General features: G+C 60.2%; 1 protein-coding gene across 3 annotated transcripts in view; it reads right to left on the reverse strand.

Annotated features, from left to right (window-relative positions):
- Positions 1-419: 419 nt before the first annotated feature.
- TESC (tescalcin) overlaps positions 420-21,403 on the reverse strand; it is a 46,716-nt gene continuing 25,732 nt past the window's right edge. The window contains exons 2-8 of one of the 3 annotated variants that reach the window (XR_004974761.1): positions 17,940-18,009; positions 9,485-9,565; positions 7,128-7,267; positions 5,998-6,064; positions 5,801-5,908; positions 2,476-2,523; positions 420-660 (exon numbers count right to left, since the gene is read on the reverse strand). Coding sequence is in view for 2 of the 3 variants with exons in the window: in XM_036353299.1 (XP_036209192.1) it covers positions 1,598-1,726; positions 2,476-2,523; positions 5,801-5,908; positions 6,003-6,064; positions 7,128-7,267; positions 9,485-9,565; positions 17,940-18,009 (638 nt within the window). In the remaining variant the exon portion in view is untranslated. Of the gene's footprint in view, positions 661-1,309; positions 1,727-2,475; positions 2,524-5,800; positions 5,909-5,997; positions 6,065-7,127; positions 7,268-9,484; positions 9,566-17,939; positions 18,010-21,403 lie in introns of those variants that run through there. The other 2 variants (XM_036353300.1, XM_036353299.1) reach the window with 2 other exon arrangements.

Below are 21,403 nucleotides of genomic sequence, written 5' to 3' on the forward strand. Positions count from 1 at the left end.
CCCGCGGTGCCAGGTCTACATCGCTGCCACGGAAGCTGGGGACCAAGTGCTGGGCCCTGCCGCTGCCCCATCCTGCCAGGAGGGGCCACAGCACCCCAGCCTGAGCCCTGGCATCAGTGCCCAGCACCATGAGGCCAGCTCGGGCCCCTGCAGCCGCACAGGCTCCAAATGTGCGGCCACGACGCTGAGGAAGCCCACAGCCAAGTCCCCAGTCCCGGGAGCAAGGAGCTGCCTCCTGACTTAATTCCCAGCACTTCTGCAGGGAAAACAGCAGACACATTACCAAAATGAACCCAACAAGGAGAAAAATCCCCGTGAACCAGCCTTCGACCATGACTCAGCTGCTTGCTCCTCCATCTCCGCTGTGCCAGCCCATGGCTGGCCACTCGTGTGGGCAAGGGACAGACAGGAGCCTTGTTCATTAACAAACCCTGTTCCTTTTTTATTGGAGATAAAAACAGTAAAGTCCCACACACCATGCCCTGTCCTGGGGGCGGGATGAGCTGCGGGGCGCAGGCCCCAGCCCGGCTGCTCGGCCTCGGGGGGCTGCGCGGTGCAAAGTGCGGTCTCCGCGGGGAGCGCTCAGTGGCAGAGGGCCATGGTCTCCATGTTAAGGAAGCGGACGTGCATCTTGGTCTCGATGTCGATCCCCTGCCAGATCTGAAATGCACGGAGCGGCATCAGGGCCTCACACCGACCCAGGCAAGTCCTGAACCATCCCCCACCCCACCTCCCTCTGCGGGCATCAGAGATGTGCCCGCGGGACAGCCAGCTGAGCCACCACAGGGAGCTGCCGCTCTGCTGGGGAGCTGCCTCTGGCATTCGTGTTCTCTGAGGTGTCACCGCAGGTGGTGACTGAGTCCCGAACCCACACTCCCATCCGCCGCCGCCTCAGGCTCTGGGTCCCCGGTAAAATGCCGAGATCACCCCCGTCCCCCACAGCACAGAAGACTGGGGTGTGGGGTGTCGAGTCATCAGAAGCGTTTTATAAACTTCAGGGCTCTGCAGTTGTGAGGTTTCAGTAAGCCTTCATCATTCATTAAAAGGTGACAACAGTCTGGTCTTTATAACCGTCCATGTTCTACACAGACAAGCTCAAAGGAGACGTCATTTCCACCCAAAGACCAGGGCCGTGGCCACAATACCTGGTGCTGGAGACGCCGTCCCAGTGCGGCCTGGCCGGGCTCTGCCAGACCCTACCCCCCCACCCCCACCCCTAAGAGTCCCACACCGGCTGGGTGCTTGCCAGCTCCTCAGCCACACAGTCCCCCGCTCCCCCAAGAGGGCCCCAAACGGAGCGAGGGTGGGAGGGATGTGGTGGGCGGTGACTTCTCAAGGGCTCCCTGCTTATGTAAGAACGTCAAGCTCTCAAGCTGTCACCACAGCGTCTCCAGGGACAGCCGGGGGCTGGAAACGGGGAAGCCAAAGCCACAGGGAGGCCACTGTCACACGCACGATGCCACGCGCTTCCCGGGCCCTGCAGCTGCCCTGGGTGGGGTGAGGGCCAGAGGAAACACCTGGGTCCGCGGGAGGCTCTGGCCCTCGCTGGGTGAGCAGGACGTTCCTGGAAGTTACCTGGGCACCAGGACGGTTCCTGCTAAAGGCGGGTGGCAGTGGGGTCACCAAGGAAGCTGTGGAGCTCCGGTGGGGAGGCGCTAGCCGAGCAGGAAAGGCCCACCCGGCTGGAGGCGTGGCGGTGGCCAGCCTTCGGGGAGGAAGCTGGCTTCTCAGGCAAAAAGGAAAGGTATCCCACCTTCGCCTGCCCAGCCCCGGGCGGTGCCCTGGGAAGGCGAAGGAGACCTCGGGCCTCCTTGCAGCCTTTGGGCCGGGCGTGGGCTGGTGACGGGCCAGGTCAGGACTGCAGACGGGAGCAGGGCCGGCCCCACTCCATGCCATTCCCCCCCGACTTCCTCAACTCCCAGAAAGGCCTTGGAAACCCCGATGCTGGGGTGCTCGGGGCCAAAGAGCCAGTCAGAGGGCGGGGGCCTCATCTCCCTGCAACAGGGTATCTCCTGCCAGAGCGAGGGGTCCCAGCTCCCAACTGGGAGTCCTGTGTAGCAGGAAGGATGAGCAAGGCCTGCGTGTCCACTAGGGGGAGCGGGGAGCCGCCAGGGAGGCGGGAGGAGCGCAGCCGCCCCGGGCGCAGGCGGGAAAGCCAGGGCAGGACCACACTCGGGTTGGTCCAGTGTCTGGGCACAGACACCCGGAGCCCTGCTTCCCGCTGCGCACTGGCATGGCTTCTGAGAAGGGCGAGGGGCACTGTGCACCCTTTGTAGCCTGCAAATGTCCTGGCCACGCGGGAATATTGCTTTTTCAATAGAAAGCAAGTAGAACCAGTTTAAATTGTCTGAACGCCACGCCCAGGCTCGACCCTTTCCACGGAGATGCCAATCTCCTGACCAGCTGGCTCCCCCTCGAGTCCCACCTCGGCCACACCCAGGACTCTCCCCCCGCACCCCTCCCCCAGACACGCACCTTCAGGAAGTCGTCGAAGGTGATGCCCTCGTACACCTGGTCAGGCTCCTGGGGACAGACCACAGGCAGGGTGAGTGGCTTCCACCGGAGGCTCAGGGGGCTCTGCCCCTCCCCCCGCACGCACACCTGCACATGCACACACACGCGCGCACACACATGGTTGGCCTGTTTAGGTCAAGTCACAAGAGGGTCATTCTGCATTATTTGTCTCCGGCTCAAGGCCAGTCACCCTGAATCCGACGGCCCCCTCACTGGCTGGAGGGCGGGAGGGTAGGCGGTTGGAGACCCTGTGGATGAGGGTGGAAAAGGAGGCGGGGTGGGCACGGAGGCACGGGCCCTCCTTCCCCACCCAGCCCCTTCTGCCAGGCCCCAGCAGGACGCCAATGGCACACACTTCCTGGTCCTGCCTCAGCGCCCCAGCATCGATAAGAACCAGTTCTAGGCGGATCCGAGCCCAGGCCACTGGGGAAAGGAGCAGGGGGGCGAAGGGCTGGCCTGTGTGCCCAGTGAGTCACCATGATAGCGCCTGGCGGCGGCCTCACCTGCCCCGTCACTGGCGGTGCTGGCCTCCCGCTGTGACCCTGCTGGGGGCACAGGGGCCTCGTGCCCTTCCGCTGCTGCTCTTACTCCGGCTCAAGGGCCCCCGGACACCTCCCCAGCCCCTTAGGGACAGGACAGCCCGGCCAGCATCCCAGATGCCCAGCCACATAAACGTCACTTGTCCGCGGGACTGACCACCGTGCGGCCATTAGAAAAGGGCGACCTATACCCGCCGACAGGGAAACGGCGCCAAGGCACGTGCACAGTGGAGCAGACCACAAGCAGGAGCAGCAGGGTGTCTGCGGACCCTCTGCCCAGCTCGGCGGCCCCCCTGCTGCCACGTGGGGGCGGCACAGAGAGGAGAAGCCGGGCAGTTAACTCCGCAGAGGGACGCAGAAAGCCGGCCAGCAGGGGGCATGGCGTGGACCTGCCTTGTTCCCTCGGGGAGCAGGACGGGCTGAAGGGAGAAGGCCAAGGAGAGACGCTTCTCTCGGGGCCTCCCTGGAGGCTGCCCCGTGTGTCTTTAAGGAAGTCTGCGACGTGCCAGGCACTGTCCCGAGCGCTCACCACGGCTGTTCCGCCAACACTGCGCAGCCTCGCAGCAGCCTCCCAGGCAGGCCTGCCCGCACCCCTTAGAGGGAAGGCCCCGGGCAGGGGCCAGGCCGCTAGTCCCGCGGACAGGGCTCTCCCTCTGGTTTCTTCATTGCACTTGGTATACATTTTTTTAAATGTTATAAATGCAACCAGTCCTCAGATGCCTGTCATGAGCCCAGCGAGAAGTGGCTGTCCTGTCCCTGCAGGCAAGCCCAGTGCCCGGGGCAGCGAGGAGAGCCAAGTACAGACAAGGCCCCCCTGGCCCGGGCCGGGGCTGCAGGGCACCCTTGGAAGGAAGGAGAGAGGGGGGCTCGGAGAAACACCCCAGGCCGAGCCCCCAGCCAAGCAGCACCCCTCTGGAGCCACAAGAAGCCTCCCAGAGAGAGCTCTCCAGAACGAAGCCGTTGCCGTCAGTGACAGGCCTTGACGTCCATTAAAGGGTGCTGGATCCTCAGTGTGGGCGGCATGGCCACCCTCAGCGTCCTCAGAGGCCGGCGGCACTGAAACGCACGCAGCTCGTCTGCTTCTCCGGCCCACGCCGCCACGAAAATGTGACGAGCACGCGGAGGATCCTAAGTAGACAGCGCTCGGGACACGGCCGGGAACCGCGGCTCCACGTGCCCGCTTCGGAGGTTGTGCGGGTTGGTGCCCGTCAGCAGCTGCGAGCCACGTTTACTGCAGCAAGCGGAGAAAGCTCGCCAGCTGGGGCCGGAGGCCCGGAGCGGCTTACAGGCGGCGCGTGTGGTTACATCACATGGGAATCCGGCCCGACAGCCGGTGGGCATCCCTGCGCTCCCCACTGAGGTCACCAGCCTCTGTGGCAGTTAAGTTGCTGAGTGGGGTGGTTTCTCAGAAGCCAGCGCCTGCCCTGCGCCCAAGCAGCAGGCAGATAAAATACAGGCCAATAAATCCCCCAGCCCCAGCCCCACCCCCGGGGCCGGCCTGGCCTGCTGTGGCCCCTGGGCTCGGGCTTGGGTCACAAACAGCAGATCCAGCAGGAAAACAGCGCCCCCCCCACACACACACACACATAAACACACTCACACGCACAGGCTGTGAACCCTCAGCCACAGGCGTGCACAGCGGAGCTGACATAAACACAGGAGCAGGGCGGGGACGGCCCAGTGGGACCCCGACACCCAGGGAACAGAGTCCATGGAGACGGCCTCGCACCTGCCACGAGGTCCCCGGGGGCTCAAGCCACAGTGTCAGGCTGGCCCACTGGCCCCAGCCCCCTCCCCCACCCCCAGGTGAGCCTACTAAGCACAGCCAAGATCATGGCCCCAAATTCCGGGAGCTCCGTGTCTCTGAGCCCCGGTCCCCACCAGTAAAAACGAGGCTAAGAATCAATACAACGGTGCATGTGAAGGGCCTCGCGCAGTGGCCGCACATGCTGTGGGCGCCCTCGGAGAGGGGCCTCCACACCCCAACAGCAGTGTGAACGCGGGCAGTGGCCGCTCCTACGGGCACATGCGGTGACAGTGTCACTGAGCATCTATCCCTGTGGCCCTCAGATCCACTGGCTCTTCGCTGGGTCGATTCCTCCCCTCTCCCCACAGCCCCTCTCCCCAGGGACCTCTGGCAACGCCTGGAGACATTTTGGTTGTCATAACTGGGAAGGTGCGGCTGGCACCCGAGTGCATGGAGGCCCAGGAGACCGCCGCCCGGGCTACGTGTCAAACGCGGGGTGGGGAGCCGGCTCTAACCCGCCCAGCTCATCACAGGCTGACCTGCAGCCCTGAGAAGTGGCCCGGCCTGGCTACACCAGTGTGACCCGGCCAAGCTCAGGTGTCCCCTGCTCTGTGCTCGTGCCCGTGGGTCCTCCCCACCCCAGCTCTGCCCGCCGGGCCTGAGCAGTGGAGGCCCCCCCCCCGTCCCCCCCCCGCTCCCCGCCCGCCTGCAGCCGCAAGCTCTGAAGGCAGAGCCCTCTCCTACGTTTCAGGTAAACCCTCCCCCCCCCCCGCCCCCTCCAGCTCCTCAGGGCCCCAGACCAGACCAGATGGCCCAAGAGGGCTCCCTGTGAGCCCTGCCTCAGGGCCTCAAATCCCCTCCGAGCCACGCAGACAGACACAGTAAAGCGAGCCTGCTCCACACCGCCCGGCCCTGCCACGGTGCCAGGTGCTGCCAGTCACTCCAGAGGCTACCAGCTGGTCCGCAGGCCCCACAGCCGCAGCCCTGGCAGGTCACTCACCATCTGCCCCATGCAGACACTGGCCGCCTCCATCATGGCCCCGTCGGCAATGGAGCGGGCCGAGTCCTTCTCGATGTGCGGGTTCCCGGAGAGCAGCTCCTCCACCACCTGCCGGCGGGCAGAGACGTGACCCAGGGCCTCCGTGCCCGCTGGGCGGGAGGCGCCAGGAGCCCTGGCCGGGCGGGCGAGGAGCATACTTTACATTTCGATATTCCTCCAGGGTGATGCGGCCGTCGCTGTCCGAGTCATACATGTGGAACAGAACTGGGGCGGCAGTGGGGAGGCTCAGTCAGGGAGGCGGAGGGAGCCCGGGGCCCTGCCCCTCATCTTCCCAGCTCCTCACCTACCTCACACTGAGCAAAAGACCCCCACAGTGAAGCCTAAATGCCAAAGCCATAGGGGTCAAGGGCAAAGGCCAGGGGGCAGACTGGCCACTTCCTAGTGGGTGACCTTGGGCAGGTGACCCAACTTCCCTGAGCCTCAGTTTCCCCATCTATGACATGGGAATAGCAAACGTCTCCCTCATGGTGCTGCCAGGGCTCGATGAGCAACAGCGGGGGGGTTAGGGCCCAGGACTGCCTGGCACACCGCACGTGGGTGATGTGACAGCGTCGTTGGCATGGAGACAAAGCAGTGTTAGCTCATGGCTCTGTCCCTGGCAGGTCCCAGGCTGGGGCCCTGGCTGACGGGAGCTTCCCGCTGTGGGCATGAGGGGCATTAGCGCCTCCTCCTGGTGACATCCACTCGCTCCTTTGCTGCCACCACTGGCGCCCACAGCCACAGAGGCAGCGGCTGAGAGGCACCTCCGCCCTCGGGGCCCCAGCGAGCCCCAAGCTCAGGAGTCCTTTGCTGGCATCTGTCCAGTGCTGGCCAGGGGCCCCGGTCAAATACCCTCTCCCCTCGTCCTCACGCTCCCCATGAGGCTCAGATGGGCTGCTGTAGCTCATGGAAGTTAAGGTGCTTGCCCTCGGCCACCCTGTCAGGGACGGGGAACCAGGGGTTTGGACCCGGGTTCATCGATTTCACGGCCGTGTCATCCCATCAGCCTCCGAGCCAGCCTGGGCGCACAGATCCCCATGTGCAGGCCAAGGTCACATGGCTGCCCAATGGAAGGGCCCGATTGAACCAGGTCTGTCTGAGCCCAGGGCCTTGCTTTCGCATCACCAACAACCCCTTCTATTCCCGGGACCGCCCGCGGCTGAGGGTGCTCACGGGGAGGCCGCCGCGGGGCCATTTCGGAGGCGGGAGAGCCACTCCTTGTGGTGGGGTCACCTCCCCCATGCTTGTCACCCCCCACCCGCCCACGCAGAACGGGGAGGGTGCGCACATCGCAGCTTCTCTTTCCGGCACAGCTGCACCTGCTCCTCGTCCATGGTGATGTCGATGGGCTGGAAGTAGGCCATGATGGTGAGGAAGTCCTCAAAGTTGATCTCGTCGGCCAGGCCGCTGGGCCCCTTGCGCAGGTTCCTGCGGGGGTGGCAAGGCAGGTTGGAAATGAACTGAGAACTCCCCGCAGCGCAGAGAACTCGGCCCTTGGGGACACATACTTTGCCCTCCGTGGCCGTCCGAGCTTGGGTTCTGTTTCCCAACAACCTGCTCTGGGGCCCAGGGCCTGGGAGGCTCAGCACAGCCCCATGAGGTCCTCGGAGACCTGGCGCCCGGGCCCCGGGCCAGGGACGCAGGGCGGCCTGGCTGTGCTGCGGGCACACAGGTGGGACTCGCACTGGGGAAACCGAGGCTCCGGGCAGTGCAGCAGCTCACCGGGTCCGTCTGACACTGTCCTTGGCATCAGGGGTGGCACTGCAGCCCGGGGCCGCCGTGTTTGCGCAGCTCAGGGACCCAGGAGGGTCTTCATGTTTTGAAATGGTGGAAAGAATGTTTGGGGGCGAAACCCAAAAGGATGGCATTTCATTACAAGCGAAAATTACATGAAATTCACATTTCAGTGTCTGCAAATACAGTGTTACTGGCTCACAGCCACGCCTGTTCCTTCACTGTCGCTGTGGCTGCGTTCAGGCTACCGAGGCTGGGGAGCAGCTGGGACAGACCCGGGCCGGCCGCCGGGCCTGCGGTGCCTGTTCTCTGGCAGCGTCCCAGCAGCCCAGGCAGCGCTAGGAGCCTGTCACTACCAGGGCAGGTCACGTGGCTCCCGGTGCTTTAGTGGATCCGGGCAGTTTGCCGTCCCTGCCCGTGTGCCCTCCTGAGGGGCAAGAAAGGGCATTGCCCGGGCGGGGCTCAGGGAGCACACAGCAGGCGTGGTCACGGCCCCAGGCGGGTCCCGGTGACAACAGCTCTGGAGAGGCCACCGCCACGGACCCCAGCGGCCACAGTCCGGCGGCCCCGGAGGGAGGGGCCATCAGAATGGCAGGCGGGGGTCCCGCCCTTACTGTGCGTCCCAGCAAAGGGCCACTCCAGCTGGCCCGGGACAACTAGCCGTCGAGGGCAGTGCTTCGAATCCACTGGGCCTTTGCACAAGCAGTTATCCTGCGGCGTCTTCTCTCCCGCGTTGCCTGGTGAACTCTCAGTCGCTCTCTCCTCAGGTCTTGCCCCATGAGCCCTGGAGGGAGGACTCCCCATCCCCCCACTGTGAGCAGGCGAGGCTCCGAGGGGCTCAGCATCTTGCTTGGGCCTCGCAGCCCCCATCCAACCAGAGCTGAGCCGTCCAGACTCACGCTACTTAGAACAGGTCAGGGAAGTGCTGGTGGCCCGATCCCTTCCTTCCTCTTTCTGCTGGTTCTTCCTGTGTCAGCGATCTCTGTGGACAGAGGGGTCAGGCCTGGAGCTCACACCCCAGGAGCCTCCATCCAGGCATGTGAGTCTTTCAACGCCAACAACACGGCATTTGGTAGAGGAGCTCTGGCCAGAGCCTCAACTCTGGGACTCAGGCAGCCAAGTGCACCATCTCCCTGAACCTCAGTTTTGCTGTCTGTAGTCCAGGGCAACAAGCAGGATAGCCCTTAGCGCTTTAGCACATCATCTCTGCACCCTCACAGCGACCCCGGAAGGCAGAGGCTGTTATTACCTCCATTTAATAGATGAGAAAACTGAGGCAGCCTCCCAGGTGGCCCCCAAGGATCCCACGCCCCTGCTCAGTCCCTTTTCCAAGTGTGCGGTGACCTGTGCCTTGAGAGGTTGGGTTACCAAAACTGGTGGCTTCTATCGGGGGTGCCCAGTCAGTCCCCTCCTTGTCATGGGGACATCTCAGCGGGGGGAGCCAGCAGCTGCCACGTGCGAGTAGCCCTGTGGAGAGGTCCTGAGAGGCCGCCTGCCAACAGGGAGCTCGGGAACACAGCCTCCCCAGTCGAGCCTTCAGATGACTGTAGCCCCAGCGGACCCTGAGCCCGAGGACTCAGCTTGTTTGCACCCAGATGCCTGATCCACACAAACGGTGAGAGCATAAATACTCATTGTTTTAAATTGCTAAGTGTTGGGGTAATTTGTTACGCAGCCAAAGCTGACTCATACGGAGGCCTAGAGGGGCTGAGTGAGCCACCCAAGTTACCCAGCTACGACCCCAGAACGGTGTGACCCAAACCCGTGCTCACAGCTCCTACCCAAACAGCTCCCTCCTCCTCCCTGCGCCAGCTCCAGGGCTGTTCTGAGCACCGAGGGCTGTGAGACGTTAGCTACAAGGGCAAACTGCTCCCCCGAGGACACAGCCCCCCTACGCGGGACAAGGCCCACCGGTTATCGAAGAAGGCACGGATGATTTTGGATCGGATCGGGTTGAGCTCCAGGTCAGGGACGTTGTTGAAGTGCTCCTTGCTGGTTCCGGAAGGACGAGCACCAGGAAGGAGAGAGAAAAGAAAACAGATGTCATATAACACTTCCCCATGTACCAGGCTGTATTTTTTTAAAATCCTCTATTGATTCTAGAGAGAGAGGAAGAGAAACAAAACATCGATGTGAGAGAGAAACATCAATTGTTGCTTCCCGTATGTGCCCCAACTGGGGATCGAACCCGAAATGCGTTTGATGTACAGGATGAGGCTCCAACCGACGGAGCCACTGGGCCGGGGCCAGGCTGTCCCTTTCATCCTGAGAGGGGCCCACGAGAGCAGGTCAGAGCAGGACAGCGTGCGGCATGGACCCAACCCTGGACTGGCAGGAACGGGGTCTGGAGGCTCAGGGAGGCTTTGGGGGATCCACTAAGTGTGCTGGACATTCCCCTCCAGAAAGTTAAAGGGAGACAAGGATGGCACCCATTCGGGGCGGTCAGAGACCACTTAGCCCGTCGCATCCCCGGGTGGGGAGCCCGCTCCGGCCACTGTGGTGTCGCACAGCGGGAAGCTGGCCTGGAGACATGGCAAACAGTCGGCCGGTCCGCAAGGCGTGAGCTGTAAAGCTACCGCCTGACCCAGCGATTCGCTCGTAGGTGTGTACCCAGGAGAAATGGCACGTGCTGACGTGAGAATGTGCACGAAGCTCGCAGCAGCATGATTCATCATCGCCACGGAGCGGAAACACCCTACATGTCCATCAAGTGATAACTGGATAAACAAAATGGGGTCTCCCCACAGGGGAATATTATTCAGCCACAAAAAATAAATGAACTCTGGATGCATCCTGCAGCACAGATAAACCTTGAACACATGATGCTGAAGAAACCAGACCTAAAAGGCCACACAGGGTCTGATTTCATTTACGTAAAATGTCCAGCGTAGCCAAATCCACAGGCACGGGAAGGAGAGGCGTGGCTTCGGGGCTGGGGGGCTGGAGCCAGGGGCGTGATGGCTGAGGATACGGGTTTTTTCGGGGGACAGAATGTCTAAAACGTGACTGGTGCTTGCGGTGCAACAACTCTGGGAACAGACTAAAGCCAGTGACTTGTACGTTTTACTAAGTGAGCAGAAGGGTATATAGATTGTATTTCAGTAAAGCGGTTAAAAAAAAAAAGATGCTGACTTGGGACAGAGGGTGACCATCAAAGGCAGCAGCCCTGTCGCTGGGCCCAGGCCCACTGGGTCCTCGAGGCTGTGGACTTGCGGGCACCGCGGTGAGGCTGTGGGAAGGTCCTCACCTCCCTGACCTTCCCACACAGCCCAGCCTTTGTTCTCGGAATCTGCTTCCTGCTCACCTTTCTCCCTGCTCTGCGACTGCAATGGGCAGTGGCGTTGGAAGAGCCCCAGGGCACAGGCGGGAATCCGGGGAACAGGGGGGCAGGCCCGGCAGGAGGAGGAAACCACCTCTTCAAACAAGAAAGGCCAGGGAGCCACAGGCATCCCACCCAGGACTGGGCCTGGAGGGCCGTGCTGGGAGGACGAAGTGCCACGGACACAGAGACTTAAACGCGGTTTCAGCTGAAAGTTTCCCTAAACACACGCTGGCCCCTCTGTGCAGAGAGAACTGGCCCCAGACCTGGACAGCCTCTGCTCGCTGCCCGTGCCAGTTCCTGTGCCCTCCTGGCGCTCCAGCTTGGCCCAAAGAGCCGAAGCCCAGACCCCAGGGCGGAGCTTAGCCCCTAAGAGCCCAGCCCAGACCCTAAGGCTGTAGCCAGTCCCGAAGGGCGGAGCCTAGTCCAAAAGGGAGGCGCCTACCCCAGGAGCCCAGCTCGCCCCTAAGCAAGCCCCCCTCTCCCACAGGCCCCTGGGAGCCAGCCTCAGTGTGTCCCAGTGATTTTCACAGGCACCTCCCCCTGGAGAGTCAGCAGCCCTTTCAACCTCGGGCTCCCAGGCCAAGTGTGCTCACTGAAGGGTCCTTTCCTCTAAGGCAATGGTTCTCAACCTTCCTAATGCCGCGACCCTTTAATACAGTTCTTCATGTTGTGGTGACCCCCAACAGTAAAATTATTTTTGTTGCTACTTCATAACTGTAATTTTGCTACTGTTATGAATCGTAATGTAAATATCTGATATGCAGGATGTATTTAGGCGACCCCTGTGAAAGGGTCATTCGACCCCCAAAGGGGTCGTGACCCACAGGTTGAGAACCACTGCTCTAAGGCAATTGTATGGAGACCCGGGCTTCCCCAGGACCCAGGTCAATTGGATTTTAATGGACTTAGCCCGGGATGGCCCCGCTAAGGCCTAAGAGCCCAACCTAGTCCCTCACAGCCAAAGCGAGTTGACATGGAGGAGCCGAGCCTGGACTCCAACAGCTGGAGCCAGTCCCCAAGGGCGGAGCCCAGCCCTGAAGAGCCGAAATGTGCAAGCTGCAGGCCCTACGGGGCTGGGAGAAAGCCAGTGCCCACGCTGTGCACGCGGCCAGAGGGACCACCAGCAGCCCTGGTCACCGTGAGATCCCATAAAGGGTCGTGGGGCCCTGGGGCTGACCTGAGAGGGAGGACAGGCAGCAGCGTCCTGGGAGGGGAGGGGAGGAGGAAGAGGAGGGAGGGAGGAACAACCCGCAGGGCCAGGCATCCCCCAGAGCCAAACTACACGTCTGGAAAAGAAAGTAGCACAAGCGGCCTGCTCTCCCGACAGCAGAGGTGAGGCGGAGCCGGGGTCAGCAGGGGCGTGACGATGTCTTGGAAGCCCAGCCGCCTTCGCTCCCTTCTCAGAGGTCGCTGCTGGGTCCACAGGCCGGCAGAACCTCCTCCTCCCCACAGGCACCTTCCTGACTCTGGGAGCCTCCATTTCTTCATCTGTGAATTGGGTGCAAAACTCGCACCTCCCATATCACAGGGGATGTGAAGTCAAGCTCCCCGGGGGGCGGTCCAGGCTCCAGCTGACCAGTCGCCTGGTCTGGGGGGAGCCCCTGGCAGGTGTCAGAGCCCCGGATTTCTCATCTGAGAAATGGGATCGTGGGAATAACCAGGTAATATCGTGGGGCTAACGAGTCGACTAAACAAGATAAAGGCACGGAAGGCGCAAAGCACGCTGCCTGGCACTCAGTGAGCCCTCAACTTGAAATAATGACGATGACGACGACAGCAGCTAACCTCCTACGTCCTCCCTAAGCGCCTCATTATCCTACACAGTAGGAACTCATCTCCGTCTTAAAGGCGGGGAAACCGAGGCAGAGAGGTGAAGAAACTTCCTACCACGACTAAGGATGGCACTGCGGACGCGGGCCGCACAGCCTGGCCGGAGCAGCCCTCTGAGAGCCCGCGGGGCTGTCTGGCTCTCGGGGACACTCCCAATTATTTGCCAACCTCTCTTTTCAACAAGTTGGACGCAGGCCTGTGCCCAGAACCTGGGAAAGGCTCACCACAGCTCCACGCCCATAAATGCTGGTTTCGGTCTTATTTCCCTCCCTCCCCACTGGCCCCCAGGTGCCCATTGGGCTGGTCCGACCGGCTGGGCTGATGGTATCTGAGCCGTGGGAACAGGCCCTGCCTCACCTGGGACAGGGCACTGCTCTGGGGCCAGAGCGTGACCAGTCGGGGGGAAGGGAGGGGTGGCCCACGAGGCCTGCAGGGCACACGGCCTCCTGCCTCTCCAGGAGGGCTCCCACGGTGTCCGGCTGTGCTAAGTGCCGCCCCATTTCACAGGCAAGGAAAGGAGGCCCAGGCAGGGGCAGGGACTGAGCCACGGCCACACACGGGCGGAAAGGCTGCGAAGGGCTCTGACCGCCCGTGCACTTCCTCACTCGCTACCTCCTCCCGCCTGAGCGGTTTTACTTCAGAGAGAAAGAGGAGCAGAACCCTGTATGGGGCCCTGCTCCCACCAGCCCGAGAGCCGCAACCAGGACCCAGGAAGAGGGCAAGTGTCTGGCCCACAGGGAAGGTCACGATGAAACAAACCACGAGGACGGGCCGGGACCTTCCTTCCGCAGCCCGTGGTGTGGGCTGGTTTCCGGTGGCTTTGAGGCTCAGCTCAGCTCAGCTCAGAGGCCAAGGTCTCTGCAGCTTTGGGTCTGCCTGCCCCCAGCCACCCCAGACTTCCTGAGCCCCAGCTGAGGGTGCAGGAGGCCCAGATCCTCAGCCCGGACCCCCAGCCCCCCCATCAGATCCCCGCGCCCAGGGCCCCCAGCACTTTCCTCCTCCCGCCTCCCCTGCACTCACTGCTCAGCCTCTGCCGTGCCCACGCTGGGCCACCAGATACTGGGGCCCCTGGGCCATGGAGGAGGGACCGCATCTCGTTAGCAAGTGTGCCCCCCGCCCCCCCACAGTGGCCAGCTCCTCCGAGCGCAGCCCGACCAGCAGAACCGCCCGGGCCCTGGAGCAGGCAGAGCCCCCGCCGGCCCAGACCCCTGCCTCACCCGCCTGTTAGCCCATCCCGGAGGGGGCGGGGGCAGCTTCTGCTTGAGGCGCTGGCCCGATGGCCCAGTGCTGGGGACCCCTAATGGCCCGGGCTCTCCCCAGGCTCACTGGCAGGGAAAGGCGACGCTCTTTCCACGCTTCCTCCTCTCCCGCCACTGCTGCGCCTGCACCGCTGTCCCCCCAGCGCCCGGCAGAGTCTGACCTGGGAGTGACACCTGCTCCGGCGCGGGCTTCCCAGGACGGACGGACAGACGGACGGACAGACGGACGCAGACAGAAAGCTGTGTCTCCGCAGCGCCAGCCTGGCCTGGTGGCGAGGGTGGCACTGGAGCAGAAACCCGGAGAAGGCGCGTCCTCCGCCCAGGCCGCTGGCCCTGTCACGGGCCTTCCTCACTGTCCTGGGAGGGGCGTGCTGTGGGCGTCGGGGGGTGGCGGCCAGGGGCGCTGCTCAGCACCCTACAATGTGCATGACGCCCCCCCAAGGCTGCCCCAGCCCCAAGTGCTCGGGGAGGGCATTCCAGAAGGGGGAGGAGGCGGCGGAGGGGTGGGCCCATCGCACAGGGGCCTGGGACAGGCAGCGGCCTGGGGGCTCGCACTTCATTTTCCCGGGAGGATGGACCGATTGGGGCAGAGAAGCGCCATTTCAATAGGATCCCGCTCATTCCTGCGTGTCTGTGGGCGGGGCTGTCGGACAGAGCAGGGGTCCAGGGAGGAGGCCTCTGCCACCCCAGGAGGGCGGTGCAGGCAGCCTGACGGGGCCTGGGGGAGAGGCAGCTGGCGGGGCAGGTACCTCTGAGATGCGGACGGGGTGGACGGGCCGCTGCAGGGTCAGGGGTCCCGCGCAGGGGCAGGGGTGGGCGTGGGCGTCACCCTCGGGTGCCCAGGCTTTCACACCGGAAAGGAGCACCCACTCCCAGTCCTTGCGCCGGCCCTCCCGGCCCTGCCTCTCCGGCCACAGCCCCCTCCTCCACGCGGCTCCTCCCCAAGCTGTTCCCAGCTCCCCCCAACCCCCCAACACACACACCGGCTGCTGTTTCCAGCGCAGCTTTACAAATGACTGCGGGGTTTTCTTTTTAAATAAATGTGCATCGTCCTAGCACATCGTCCTAGCTAGCGGCGAAGGCTCGTTAACTCCTGGGATAGATCAGATCCTGACAGTGAAACAGCCGGGCGACCCAGGCCCGGCCTCACTCCGTGCGCATGGCGATAGTTCTAAGAACCTGGTAAATGTCTGGCGACCTGACAGGTAAAAGCAGTGACTCAGCTAACAAGTGACTCATGGCAGATGGAGCTCCTCACAGCCCGCTCTGCTGGGAGACCTAACCTCGGGGCCTCTGTTTCTTAATCTGCAAAACGGGGTGATGACGTGGACTTCAGAGGGCTCCGGTGCCTGGCACAGTCAGCACTCCGCTGATGGCGCTGGGGCTCCCACGGATGGGGTTCGCCCTGCGGGAACCTCTGACTCAGTACAGCGGGCAGGAACGCCCACCCGGCGGGGAGGGTGCCGTGGGCTGTGCGGGGTGTGGGCCTGCTCAGTGCACACCACCCCCTGCCCCGGGCGCCTGGGCCTTTATCCCAGGAGCCACCCCCTTCCGTGGCCTCATGAACCTGAAAGTATGCCTGTAACTCGCTCTATCTAATCGGCCTCCGGCCGCTCCGCCTGGGTGCAGTACCCACTGCGGCTATTTCTGGATGTTGGGGAGCCTGCCAGGGCGCTACCAGGAAGTGAAAAGTCGCTGTTGAAGGCAGTCACCGGTTAAAGGGCCCAAGGAAAGAGAAAGGTGCGAGAGGCCATGACTGCGTTCTCTTCGGGCCTGCGGCTACATCTCGCGGAGGGCCACTGCGGAGGGTCCTCCCAGGAGAGAGGGCGGCTCAGCAGGTGCTGCAGAAACGTCAGAGGACCCTTACTCCTCGCACCCACCAGGAGGCTCAGCACTCAGCCTTCCGCATTTAGATCTGGGGGTCCTGACGATCATTTGGGGGCCCTCTTAAGAAAAAGAATGCAACACGATGAACTTTTTAAAAATGAGGTGCTGGCTGTGTAAGGAACCCGGGGAGGGGTCCTGACATCCCAGCTCTAAAGGCCTCAGGGTCACCCCTGCCCCCCATGTCCTTACATGACGCCCAGAGACTTATCCCACCAAACACGGGTAGGACACAAGTGGGTTAAAGTTAAAACCAATTTTGGCAGCTTTACCTTGTTTGTTTTTTAAAGCTCTATTCAATTTATTAAAGTCACAAATTGCAAAGCCCGACTCTTCGTTAAACTTTTAAAAACGCAGCTTGCAGATCTTACCTGTCTGTGCACAAAGCCTGCAGGTTTGAACGGTCACCTTTAAGAGACCTTCTGCACTCGAGGTGTTCGAATATCCCCTGTGGGAGGGCACAGGGCACTGCTCCCCACACCCTCACAGACGGTGCCGGGGGCCACGCTCGGGGATCCCCAGCCAACGCCTTTCTCATGATCTGGAATGTCCCCACAGCCTGGCCAGCTTCCACCCACAGTTTTGCAAACACTGAAGAGACGAATCCTCGCCCTGCCCCACCCCGGCACAACCCCGGGCCCCTGACAGCCTGTGGGTGTCCCGGGGACCAGAGAGGGTGAAGGCCTGGCCCGAGGCCATGCAGGAGACCTTGGCAGCGTGGGAACAGCGCTGGACACCAGACCGCAGCCCGCGGCTCGCTACGCGTTCCTTCTGCCCTGGGCAGACAGACGGGAAAGCCCAGGGAACCGAAAAGCTGCCCCGTCTTCCCTCTCCGGACCCTGGAGGGGGGCGATCAGGAACAGGCAGAGCAGTTCCGAGAGCCTGAGAGCCAGAGCCGGGGAGGAGGCCTCCTGCAGGCGGTTTGCACAAGACGCTGTGGTCAGCCCCCCTCCTTCCTGCAGGAGTGCAACCGACTCACCGCCCAGCACAGAGGAGACACGGCGCAGGGGCTGCGTGAGCTGCAGGCCCAGGACATTGAGGGTGGTGGTCCCAGAGGGCAGAGCAGGGAGGCCACTTCCTTACGCAAGATCTCAGCACTGGGTTCCAATCCCCGCTCCTCCACCCGAGGGGCCGCATGACCCAGGCCAGAGCACGGCCTCCTCGCCGTCTGTGAAATGGGGGAGTCTTCCCACCACGACTTCGTGTGTGTGTGTGTGGGGGGGACAGGACTGGCACAGGCTCCAGCTGGGCAGCACATGGACACGCTCACGTAACATCTGTGAGCAGTTCCCACGTCAGGGCCCCGGACGTCCTTTAGCTGGGCCCACCCTCTGAGGGAAACACGGACCTCGTTCCAGGGACTCAACCACCACCCGACTGAACGCACTTGCCCAGGGGGCACGCCGCGCAAAGCCTGTCCATAAACACGTCACCTGCCCGCTTCTGGAAGGGGAACTGGCCGCCACCTGCCACCTTTTTATTTTTAAAAAATGTGTTTAATGATTCAGAGAGAGGAAGGGAGAGGAGAGAGAGAGAAACGTCAATGATGCGAGAGAACCCTCCACCGGAATCCAACCGAGACCTCCTGGGTCATAGGTTGGTGCTCAACCACTGAGCACACTGGCCGGGCCGTCACCGGCATCTTAACCAAAGTCAGCACTAACCACCGGAGGGGGGAGTCAGGGACGGGGCCTCTGACATCTGAGCCGCCCCGGCTGCACCCGCAGCGGGCAGGACCGGCACGCACACGTTTCACACACTGCACACGGCCTCCGCGTGTGCCCGCGCCGGCGCCCGGCAGCTCGGTCCACCTGAGGTCGGGTGAGGTGGGCGGCTGGCTAGCTCTGCACCCCCCCCCCATCTTCACTCCAGTTAGACGTTTCTCATCCGAAAGAAACAGATGGCTCCTCCTCCCCTCAGGGAGAGCATCCCGTCCTGCAGGCACCCGGAGAGTGAAAACAGCTGCCGCAGACGGGCACGCAGGGAGAGAGACACACGGAGAGAAACTGCCCAGTGCCCGGACCTGCCAGCGCCCACCCCCCCCCCTCCCGCCCCCAGCTGCCCGTCTCACCGAATGGTGGGCTGGTCTCCGCTCAGCTGCTTAAACCTCCGGCGGAGCTGCTCGATCTGGTCCGATGAGACTGCGAAGTAAGAGAAGGAAAGAAAATGAGACCGAAAGACACGGGGCTGCTGACCTCGGAGCCACCAGAGGGAGGCTGGGGCCACTGCCTCCCCCGTCCCCTCGTCCATTCATTCTCATGCCACCTCCCCCCTCCCCTCGTCCATTCATTCTCACGCCACCTCCCCCCTGCAAGCAGGCGAGGCAGCCAGGACAGGGCTTCCCATTCTTCCCGGTAACACCGCTCAGGGTCCTTAGCTCTGACCCCGTAGCAATAATACAGCTGTTACTGCAGCTGCTGGGACAGGGCCCAGGCTCTCCCTCCTTCTCCCGGCCTCTGAGACCAGACCTCCGGCCGCTCTGAAGACGGCTCTTTCCCAGCTGAGAAAGGGGCTCGGTGTAGTCACAGATGAAAAGGAATACATCAGACAAAGACAACTACCATTGATTTCACTTAGATGCGGAGTCTTCAAAACAAAACACACAAACAAAACAGAAACAGACTCACAGAGAACAGACTGAGGGTTGCCAGATAGGAGGGGAGCTGGGGGGCTGGGTGAAAAGGTGAAGGGATTAAATATAAATTTCCAGGTATAAAGACAGCCATGGGAGGTGAGTACAGCACAGGGAATATAGGCAATAATATTGTAATAACTACGTATGGTGTCAGACTTATCCAAGTGATCACTTTCTAAGTTACATTAATGTCTAACCACGATGCTGTACACCTGAACCTAATGTAATAGTGAATGTCAACTGGATTAGCTATTTTTTTAATCCTTTTTTATGGCCAAGTAGTATTCCGTTGTGTACATGTCCCACAGCTTTTTTATCCACTCATCTACTGACGGGCACTTGGGCTGCTTCCAAGTCTTGGCGATTGTGAATACCTCTGCAGTGAACATAAGGGTGCATATATTCTTTCAAATTAGTGTTCTGGGTTACTTCAGATAAAATCCCAGAAGCGGAACTGCTGGGTCATTTTTAATTTATTGAGGAAACTCCATCCTGCTGTCCACAGTGGCTGCCCCCGTCTGCACTCCCACCAGCAGTGCACAAGCAGGCTCACTTCTCTCCACATCCTCGCCAGCACTTGTTTGTGGGTTTATTGATGATAGTCTGACAACTCACCCAAGTTATTGCACATCTTGTTTGTTCATGTTCCCTGCTGTATATTATTCCATGTTTGAAGGGAGGATGCTTTATCTATTCTGCTATTGCTGGGCATTTGGACATTTTCCAGATTAGGGCTACTCAAATCATACAGCCACCAACATCCTGTATACATCTTCTGGTGAATGGAATTATTCATTTCTGTTGGGTACAGACCTAGGAGCGGAATTGCTGGCCGATCAAGTATCCAAATGTTCTTTCTAACATATATGTGGTATCAATGGCCACATTTACTCCAGAAAGGTGGTCGATGCCCTCAGTGGTTACCTAACGAACCTTTCCAAGGATCAGTTTCTACATCTGTAACATGGGGATACAACCCCCTCCTAGGGTGTCCAGAGGAAGAGAGGCTAATGCGTGGAGATAGGCACCCAGAACATAGTGGGCCCTCAGGACCAGCTGACAGTCCTAATGACTATTTTCTAGCAAACAGCAGCTCCTAGGAAGACTTGAGAATGCTGAGCTGTAGGTATTTTTTTTAATCCTCGCCCAAGAAAAGTATTTTTATTGACTTTTAAAGAGAGAGGAAGGGAGAGGAGGAGAGAGAGAAGCATTGATGTGAGAGAGACATTGATTGGCTGCCTCCCGTACATGCCCCCACTGGGGATTGAACACGCAACCTCTGCACGTGCCCTGACTGGGAATCAAACCCACACCTTTTGGTGCACAGGATGACACTCCAACCAACTGAACCACTCAGCTAGCACGAGCTGAGCCAGGGGCCAACAAAAATGAACAGGAAGTAGAGTTAGATGCCTCTTGAACAAAAGGAGAAAGGTGGTTAAGGGATGGGGAATGCTGAGCGGACGGTGGTGGGAGAGAGCCCATCTCCAACTCACCCACTATTTGGGGAAGTTTTGCGTGTAGTCCCCAGGAACCAGACCTACAGGCTCTGAACACCTGGATATTCTGGTCAAACAGGCAATCTGCATAGCAATTAAGGGCAGGCTTTGGGTTGGGCAGACTTGGAACCAAGTCCCAGCTCCACCACTTACCAATTGTGTACGTTTTCAAACTATAAGACAGAGGGAAAAGCAGCTTCTCGTTCACAGGGGGGCTCTCAGGACGAAGCGAGAAGGTGCAGGTATGTGTTTAATACTGTGTGTTTCATCACACAAGCACTCACGTGTGGCCAGAACCGTCATAAAGCCTGGAGCCTACAAGGCTGACTTAGAGGTGGGTAAACAGGGCCCATCAGCCAAAAATGGTGATTTAAAAAAAGTAAATCTCCTGTACTGAGGTTTTCTAAATTTTAGGTTATTGGGGAAATCGAAATACATTGTCCACAGCAGCAGTTATTAAAATTTTCTTCATTTTCCTCCCCTTCCCTTGCCCTACCCACCAGATTCCCTGTACGTTTCTCGCTACAAGTCTCCCAAGGAACTGCCAGCACCAGCCTGAATCACCTTCCCCCTCCCTAATCCTCTCTTAAAATACTAATTGAATTTATTGGGGTGACAGTGGTTAACAAAATTAGACAGGTTTCAGGTGCACAATTCTACAACACATCATCCGTACACGGTACTGTGAGTTCACCACCCCGAGCCAAGTCTCCATCCTTCACCATTTATCCCCCTGTACCTTCCTCCACGCTGCTGTCTGTGGCAGTCACCACACTGTTGTCTGTGTCCATGAGGTTTTTTTTGTTTTTGCTCAATCCATCCATCCCCAGAGCTGTCAGCCTGCTCTCTATTATGAGTCTGTCACTGTTTTGCTTCTTAGTTCATTTGGCTCATTAGATTCCACATATGAACTGACTGGCTTATTTCACTTAGCATCATGCTCTCCAGGTCAGCCATGCCGTCACAAAGGGTAAGATTTCGTTCTTTCAGAGCAGGAATAAACAAAATAAGAGTCTTAAAAAACCCAGTACAAAAAAACGAATGAAACCAAGAGCTGGTTCTTTGAAAAGATAAACAAGATTGAGAAACCTTGAACCAAACTCATCAAGAAAAAAAAGAGAGAGGACCCAAACAAAACCAGAAGTGAAAGAGAAATAACAACTGACCGCAAAGAAATACAAGAGATTGTAAGAAAACATTACAGACAACGATATGCTAACAAATTGGACAACGGGGACGAAATGGGTAAATTCCTAGAAACTCACAGTCTGCCAACACCAGGTCAGGAAGAATCAGAGAATCTGAACAGACAGATTATAATGAGTGAAACTGAAGTAATAATTCAAAAACGCCCAACAAACAAAAGTCCTGGACTGGATGGATGGCTTCCCAGGTGGATGT

Source organism: Myotis myotis, unplaced genomic scaffold (genome assembly GCF_014108235.1).
Source record: "Myotis myotis isolate mMyoMyo1 unplaced genomic scaffold, mMyoMyo1.p scaffold_m19_p_20, whole genome shotgun sequence".
Classification (NCBI taxonomy): domain Eukaryota; kingdom Metazoa; phylum Chordata; class Mammalia; order Chiroptera; family Vespertilionidae; genus Myotis; species Myotis myotis.